Here is an 8,859-nt window from a genome sequence, read left to right as displayed (position 1 = left end):
GGAGTAAAGATCTAGATAAATTGAGGAAGGGCGTGGCTTAGGGTTTGGGTGATTGCGTCTGTCTATGCAAGTGAGGCAAAATATGAGGGCAAAGAAAAGTATGCTTTTATGCATAGGGATCAAAATGACATTGTATATGTATAGAACTTTGGTTCAGTTTGATTAGTGTTTTTTTTTTTTTTTTAACTGAATTAACTGAATTGAATATACTAAAAATTTTCACTGAACAACTGAATTAGATCGATTTAGTTTTTCTATTAAAACTGAAATCTACGCTCCCTTACTACTCTACTGCCAGTTGCCACACCTAGCAAGGAGAATGCAAGGATCCCCAATTAAAACTCTAATCTTTGTAAAAACAAGATTTTCAATAGTAAATTTATATTCTTATACAATATTATTAAATAATACATGCATATTCAATAAAATTGTAAATGAAATATTTACAAAAGTAAGCTATCATTACAAACAGTCATTTATTATGATCAAGAATGGAGGTATCATGATGGAATTGGAAATTTCATCCAACATATACCTTAAAAGAATAACTGGTGGAAGCATATGATCGAAAAGCTTCCCAAGGCATTGACTTCAGTAAATTCCCAGGGATAGTTTTGGAAGTGTTATTCCGGTAATTGGAATCACTGGGCATGAAGGGGAATAAGCTGGTTTCTGCCATCAAATATTTTGTTTTTCAGAACTGCCATCAAAAAGCATCTTCTAGAAATAAATCAATCTACTAACTGATGACAATCATCTTTGTGGAAATTACCTGGAAAAGCTGATCTAGAGTCTAGACACTACTGGGATAGAGCCAGTTCCCTGACCACCAAAAGGAACAAAAAAATTTCCCATTCATCAGTCGTACTCTGATGTATCAAATTTTTAGCTTGCAGCTGCCTTGGATGCAAAAATCACACTCTTTCTGAATAATTTTTGTACACAATCTTACAAAACCAGTCAATCCTAAATCATGTATAGATAAACTTCCTTTTCAGGGCAAAGATACACTAATGAACGCTTTGGACCTACAAAGCTTTTTACCGAATGTGCATCCTCAAACAAGCATTCCATTACTACACAAACTCTTAACGTGAATGAACCTGCTTTTGGAGTTCTGTAAAAGGGTGTAGCATGCGTAAATTTTGTGACCTCATCACAGCCTCCAAGAATCTTCAAATCTAAAAAGAAAAACTGAACCAACTCTTCACTCATTGCCATCCTTACCCACAACCTAGCATCCCTTGATACATTGTGCAAGGTAATCTCTAAAGGTATAGCCACAGGTAGGCCTGAGATAAAAGGGAGAGGGTTTTCAAAATCATTACCATGAACACTCAACGCAGCATATAAATGAGTTACTCTGCTTAAACTGAACTGCTTTGCTGAATAGTGGTTAATCAACTTCTTAAACACGAAGGGACTGCAGGAAACACATCCTATTGGAGTGGCTATCTCATGCAAAGTTTTCTTAACTTCCATTACAAAATTGGACAATTCAATAGATCCTTCCTTGTTAAGAAACTCTAAATGTGAAATTGTAGTAGACAGCTTTTTCAAAGTGGCAAGGTAGCAGCAGATTTCAACTTCGGACAACCTCAGAATACATGCCAAAAGTGTAAGCTCCAAGATAAGCGACTCCTCTTCTTTAGAAAACCCTATAAACCTACACCTCATTTCTCTGAGTCTCCTTTCTAGTTTCCCGAAGAGAATCTCTAGTTCTCCAATTTCACAAGATTGGACCTTCCACACAATGTGCCCCCATATCTTAACAAGCAGTTTAATTACGTGGAGGTATTGCGAGGTAAATGCCAATGCACCCACAGATTCAGGCAATGCAGGAGTAAAAATTGCCAACTCTTCCTTGCAAGCCCTATATGAACAAAACGAATTGATATGATAATCATACAAGACATAACAGAAGTCACAGAAAAAGAAACCAATAACTAAATGATCACCTCAAAATCTTTAATGCCTCACTGATGCATCTTGATTGTACCAACAGCCATAAATCTTTGACCTGGGCAAGGATAAGATTCACAGATTTCCTGATTTGACCATGCTCTTCCAGCTGGCATTCTATAATTGAAGTCCCTACATTCCCGGATTCACAAGATATCATAGAATGAATTTCAGAATTTTCATTGCCTATTTGCATCAAAGGCATTGCAACGGGATTGCTATCATTGATGACAGTAGTAGTTGCAACATCAACATCAGCCACAGGCAGTGAAAATTCTTCCCCTTCAACTTCCATGCCAGAGGAAATGTAGGATCTACTGCACCGAGACAAATAAGCCAAAAGAGTATTTTGGTCCACAATGTCATTCAAAGCAGAAGTGATACGTCCTAGCAAGGTAACCGCATAAGAGAATAATCTGGGTGGGATACTTTGACCATTCTGATCACAAGAGAGTGGAGCTGAGATGGAAAGTACAAGAAATGCAGCTACTCTTGCACTATCCAGGCCCAAATCTCCATTAGAAACTGGCTCTATCTGAATGAAATGAACAAGCAAAGGAATGGAATAGTTAATATTGAATAGCAATATATATGATGATGCTTGTAAAAAATAAGTTGAAAAAAATGAAGTACATAATACTGGAGTCTTTTTTTTTTTTTTGGTTGGTGGGGGGTTGGGTGGGGGGGGGGGGGGGTGGTGGAGAAGGAGGAGGGGGAACTATAATCTGCAATAATAAGCAAAATTGAGAATTTTATATTTCAATGCAGCAAAAAGATTTAAAATTTGCCAAAAATGGTCTGCAGATATTCAAGGGGAGGAAGAAGGAAGTCACGGAGAAGAAGAGAAAACTCTGTTCTTATTATTACAAAAAGAAGTAAGAGAGACAAGGACAAAGATAACTCTGTTCCTATTAGAAGTAAGAGAGACAAGGACAAAGATAACTCTGTTCCTATTATTACAAAAAGAAATAAAAGAGATGAGGAAAAAGATTTATAGCTACCGAAGTGAGTACACTCTAGTTATATATGTTATGGTAATACACTTGTCCCATTGATGACTGGCACATCTAAGAAACCCTAAGAAAATGCTTTTAGCATCAGTTTCAACATGTTTTGAAGTCAATGATCAAGTACAATTATAAATACCAGTTAAAAAAAAAAGGTATAGTTTTATGACTTTCATCATGCAGAAATCTGTAGAACTACAGAAGTAGAGCAGTATTGTGGCTATGCCTTACACCTGGTATCCATCCACACTGCTTACTGCCATTTTTTCCAGATTTTCTATTTATACAAAGATGTTAAGAGGGAGGGAGATAGAAGGGAAAGAGTGAGGGAAAAAAAAGGGAAAACGAAGATCAAGCACTTAATCAAGGATTTTATAGTTTCAACACATGGATATATTAGTTGTCAAACTTGTCATTACTCTTTGAACATAATAACCAAATTGCCAGCTGATGAAGCATTTATTGAATGTCTCTCCAGCCCCATGCTAATCCACACAAATTCTTTTCTCTATTGAAACAAAATTTGGACTACCATCAGACATCTATAGAAACAACAATCCAAAGACTACCACAAAAGCTCTTCTAAGTGAAACTTCTTTTGGAACGTGCCATGAATGCCAGATATTTATTAGAGAACTAGTTAGTATAAGTGGTCAAGATTGAATAGCACACATATAACCATGCTAACCTCTTGGGAAACCTCCTTGATAATGCAGGCCGTAAAATTCCCATGGTTTTGACCCATATAAAACAAAACTGAGAAGACACCTGCTTCATCCTAGGACACAATAAAATTTAAACAAGTTAAAGCAAATAAGGAAAAATTACAACCACATATGAGGACATGCATCAGATGATTTCTTCCAGAGATATCTCACAAGATTACTTCTATTCTTTTCTTTTCAAATTTTCCCCAGTGGGGGGAAGCATTAGAGAGCATCATGCAACATGTTATATAAAGAACTATGGTGGAAAAGCTCAAGACCTGAGGATATATCTCCAAACTTTCGAGAAGGCCATCGACTGAGAGTCTAAATAAATCCAAACTGGGCAGCTTCACTAATTTAAAAATTTTTCTCGCTGCAGATCTTATTAGATCATTATTGTCAATTAGAGAACCAAGAAACTGCCCAAAATAAACCAATGCTTGCATTGATAAGTGATTAAGCTTGTGATAATAATAAATAAATAAATAAAATCTAAGCATGTCATTATCATCTTCAAAGATTATAATGGCACACAAGAAAAAAAATGCTACAGATTCATTACAAAATCTATTCAATTCAAATTTCCCATAATCAACCAAATAACAATTATAAATTAAACCACCGAAGAGCAACATGATATAAACTCAAAAAAGCCTCAATTCTAAACTAGTTGGGGTTCTCAATGTAAAATCATCACCTACATCCAACTCCTTTTGGGGCTAAACTTACTATTCACATGATATCAGAAAATAATATCTCACACGCGTGTGCGCGTGCATACGCACACACTTAATCCATTTTAATTAGTTTACATTGGGTCTTTACAATATGGTGGGATAGGCATTCAGGGAAGATTATAGCATACTTTCAGTGCACATAAAAATAGTACTCTCTCTTTCACAACAATATAGGTTCTCCTTGTAATATGGAGAGTATGCCCCAAATGATTGTGAGAGATAGTGCATATGCATCGGGAGGACCTAATAATCTCTTAGGATTTAAATGTCTACACCCACCACATTACGACAGAAACATCATACTCTCGTCAAAATGGATTGTTTCATTGAATAACTAAATTAAGGGCTCAAGGGTCTATATTCTCTCAAACGATCAAAATCTAGTTTGGATAAAAGCAAACAAAGAAAACCTCACCATATGCATGTGTATCTCTTGCACATTTAGACACTCAGAGATTGCCATATGATGCAGTGTTTCCAGAGCTTCTAACCTGATAACCATTGAATTAGCATTCAGCATGTCCATCAACAGGCTTAAGGCCTGATCAGCAAACTCAGAAGAAAGGGTGATGAGCTTCCGCAAAGAGCAACAAGCGGACTTTTGCACCTTCAACCAACCACATCAGTGCAGCAATCAGCATGAACAACTATTGGAAAATGCACTTGGGACAGATGAGAATAAATATGATAAAACATAGACATTTCCATTATGTTAATAATCAATAAGACTTGTAAATCCATCACTTGTTTCTAGAATTCAACAATTGTATATACATGCATATAAATGTAGAAAGAGAGTGGTAAAAGGGCATGGCATTTGACCTACATCAATAGTCAACACGAAACAAGACTACTGTAGCAAAGGTAACTATAATTTGTTGTCAATGTGGTCTGTTATAAACAACTAACGTGAGCCAAAAAGTGAAAGGCACTCTTATCACAAAGATATATTTAATGTACAAACAAAAAAATACTAAGACTTGGTGCAAATCACCACATTCAAGCTGATTTACCTCACAGAATTCATCTTCAAGCCCATGAATAAAAGCTCCAGCAGCACTTGATGCCAAAAGTTCAAAATTTTCTGTAGTGTGTAGGCTGTGAGATCTCTTCTTTTTCATGATCGATAGGACCTTCTTAGATAGGGTTTGTAACAAAATGTCCTCAGATACCATTTGTATGTTCCCGAGGGCATTAAAAATTTCTATCCTGACACCCACACACATATCCCTTACCATAGAACAGAGCTGCAAGTACAAACGAAAATATATTTAAGGGCAGAAACCTGTTAAATCTTACAAATTCCAAAATCCTAACACCTGCAGACAAAAACACTACATACTGCATTTTATCACATAAAGTTTGTGAATAACAGCAGAGAATGGCTTATGGATCGCTCAAATGAGACAGATCTTGATCATAAAAATTTCTTGGAATTGCATAACATTTGGAAGTTTTATGACACCATGATAAACAAGAAAAAAAAAATCAAGTTACAAAAATATTTGACCTACAAGATATCCAAGTAGACAGCCAGGCATTCTACTAGATAGTCTTAGTTTAAACGACTTCCTGTCTCCATGAAAAAGAGCAAGCAGTTTTATAAGTATACTGAAAGTAAATGATAAGAACAAAAGATAAAATCACATCCTGGCATATTACAAAAACATCTAAAGTAATCATGAGTACATAGATGATTAGCAAAAGATGCCAATTACCAAAGAAAAAGAAATCAAATAGATAAAACATGCCCCAGCATTGCTGATCATATGTTCAGAGGAAGTAGCAAACCCACTTAAATAATTTTGCTCTTCACGATTTAACATAAAGGATACAGTAGAAACCATCAAAATACAAGTACAAGAGAAAAAATTGGATAGCACAGATAATGCTACAAATGTACCTGTATGAATACTGTATTTGACCAATCTCTTTTATCTTCCTCTTGACTGGATGCTATAAGCATTTGACCCCATTCTTTGACCTGGATTCACAATGAGAAGAACAAAATCAAGAAGCAGTAATTTACTCTTAACATGCATCCTGGGCCCAGGGGACCTTTTTTTTGGCCACAAAGGGATGAACCCATTATGTGTAGAAGACTAATTTAAAGGAAAATGATTATATTGATATGCAAGCATTAACCACATTCTCATGAAAAATCCAAAAGCTCCCTTAACTCACATTTTAATAAAATACCATGTAAATAAAACAAATAGAAAAAATGGCCAAAGACAAATAAAATATAGATTGTTCTATGATCATATTCTTACCACGCGAACTGCAGCACACCGTACACAATCTTCTGCATCTTTTAGAAGCTCAACACCACGGTAATAGCATCCTTCAATCACACTCCGATCTTCAAAAACTCCGAATTTACACAAGCCAACTAATCCATCCAAGGCCTCTTTCCTAACATAGGGATAAGGATCCTTCGTAAAACCCAAAAACACAGTGAACAACACGTTCAACCTTATACCAAACTTCTCGGCATTTCTTAGAAGCCACAATCGTGCAGATACCGAGGCACCAAAACACAGCGATACAAAGAGTCGATCATCCAGCTCGATTGGTAAAGTTGGATTGCACTTTGAGATGGAAGAGAGGGCAGCGAGTGACTCAGCAGCTAGGAGACTTGAGTCGGTGGAGACGAGCGAGTTGGAATGGAGCGAGTGGAATATAAGAGGGGAGAGATGAGTGCGGTATGAGGCGAGGTCAGTGAACAGCTTGAGAGTGTGATGGCGAGTGAGCGAATCAGCGGTCTGCTGGACAGAGCGAGTTAGGGTTTTGAGTATTGAAGAAATAGTGGAATTGGAAGTGTGAGGATTAACGATAAGAGACCTCATGGAAGCTAGGGCTTGTAGAGAGAGAGGCTTATCGGTGTCCAGAGACTGCTCGCACGAGCTCCACACGCGCTGCTCCATTGAAGATCACTGAGCTCTCCCTTTATTACTCAACTAACCATGTGCGAAGTTTTGAAAGAGGAATCGCCGCTCGCTGGTAGCGGGAACTGAAGAAGATAGAGGCCAAAGCGCGCCGTTTTATGTTAGGCAATGGACATGGTTAGGCGATAAAAAAATTTAATAGAATAAAATAATAACTACATAACATAATTAATTATATTTAAAAAATATAATAATTATTACATATAAAATTAATATAATAATTATTTTTTTTAATTTATATATTAATATTATTATTATTATTATTATTTAATTATCATTATTACTTTCACTATCGATTATGCTTTATTATCATCGTTATGGCAACCAACATCCTTATTATCGTTATTAACATCTTGTCATTATTATTATTACTTGATCATTATAATTTTATTACTTCATTTTACCATTATCATTTAATATCATTATTGTTATTATGGCCATCGTCATTACTTAATTCCAATATTATCCGACAATCAATCATTGTAACTATTATCATTTATTATTAGTATTATAAATAAATTAAATATTAAAATAAAAATTATTATTATATTATTTATAATTTTATTTTACAATTAAATATAGTAATATTATATTATAATTTTAATTTTATTACATAATTAATTATATTTTATTATATTATACTCTCTTAAATATAACCTTATATAATTGCTCCAATTTTCCTTTTTATAAGGGTTTTTTTTTTTTATCTTTGCTTGGACATAGAAATGAGATAATTAGTGTTATCTATCATTCATATTTTTTATATTATTAAAATATTATATATATTTATTTTTTAAAAAAATTTAATGAATTTTTCGTAATCTACTATCTTTTTTTTCAATCCCTCTTTATATGTCTCACCTCCAAAATTCTACTCCCTCTAAACCCAGTATTACCACCATTCCTCAAGCAATCCGTCCTAGATTTTCCTAGACGAAGCTTGAAAAGGTGGAGGTGGGTCAAGATAAGGGTCGCAATTCAAATATGCGGAGCATGTTCACGTCATGTCAATGTACCACACAAACATAATTATAGTAGATACGAACACTATAATTAATTAATCATATCAAAACTTTACATAAAAATATGATTATTTATCATACAAGTTATTATATTAATTTAACATGGAACAATATAACTTATTTAACACACTTTAACACAAATCAATCCATTAATTATTTAAATTTTGTTTCAAATCTAATTGGAAAAGGAAATATCAATGACAACTTTCTAAGCTAGATAAGATATGTGAAAACTTGGTGCATATTTAATCCATTGCAATTCCCATTAATACACTTGAAATAATCGAAATCCCATATAATTTTTTTATTATCTTGCATTATAACGTTTTGTAACAGTCCCCTATTCATATTTCATTTTCAAAAAATATAATCCAACAAGGAATGGTAGTCAGACATATTCAGTACTTAACTCAATTGAATTCTATTGAAACGTATTTGAGTATGTGTCAATGATGGGTATTTATCTCTTTTCAGAT

General features: G+C 34.5%; 1 protein-coding gene across 3 annotated transcripts; it reads right to left on the bottom strand.

Moving 5' to 3' along the window:
* Positions 1 to 349: 349 nt before the first annotated feature.
* On the bottom strand, positions 350 to 7,449 carry LOC110633731 (protein SIEL). 3 transcript variants are annotated; one of them, XR_002490881.2, is made up of 9 exons: positions 6,687 to 7,449; positions 6,317 to 6,397; positions 5,427 to 5,660; positions 4,829 to 5,020; positions 3,955 to 4,095; positions 3,658 to 3,747; positions 1,959 to 2,497; positions 773 to 1,873; positions 350 to 672 (listed from the first exon to the last, which is right to left on the bottom strand). XR_002490881.2 is itself a non-coding variant. In XM_021782457.2 (8 exons), exons 1-8 carry the CDS (start codon positions 7,338 to 7,340, stop codon positions 967 to 969), a joined length of 2,838 nt encoding a protein of 945 aa, XP_021638149.2. In that variant the 5' UTR covers positions 7,341 to 7,449; the 3' UTR covers positions 350 to 966. The 3 variants fall into 3 exon arrangements, 2 of the variants coding, with proteins under 2 accessions (XP_021638149.2, XP_021638150.2); XM_021782457.2 differs by having other exon boundaries at positions 350 to 1,873; XM_021782458.2 differs by lacking the exon at positions 3,955 to 4,095 and having other exon boundaries at positions 350 to 1,873.
* Between the last annotated feature and the right edge of the window lie 1,410 nt (positions 7,450 to 8,859).

This window comes from Hevea brasiliensis, chromosome 3, assembly GCF_030052815.1.
Source record: "Hevea brasiliensis isolate MT/VB/25A 57/8 chromosome 3, ASM3005281v1, whole genome shotgun sequence".
Classification (NCBI taxonomy): Eukaryota; Viridiplantae; Streptophyta; class Magnoliopsida; order Malpighiales; family Euphorbiaceae; genus Hevea; species Hevea brasiliensis.
The sequence above is the reverse complement of the archived record's forward strand: the minus strand, read 5'-3'. Positions and strand labels throughout refer to the sequence as shown.

Coding starts and splice junctions, on each gene's coding strand:
- LOC110633731 (XM_021782457.2), bottom strand. CDS start 7,340: ATGGAGCAGCGCGTGTGGAGCTCGTGCGAGCAGTCTCTGGACACCGAT. Junction 5,661..6,316: donor CAAATACAGTATTCATACAG/GTACATTTGTAG, acceptor TTGTACTTGCAG/CTCTGTTCTATGGTAAGGGA. Junction 1,874..1,958: donor GAGGCATTAAAGATTTTGAG/GTGATCATTTAG, acceptor TTGTTCATATAG/GGCTTGCAAGGAAGAGTTGG.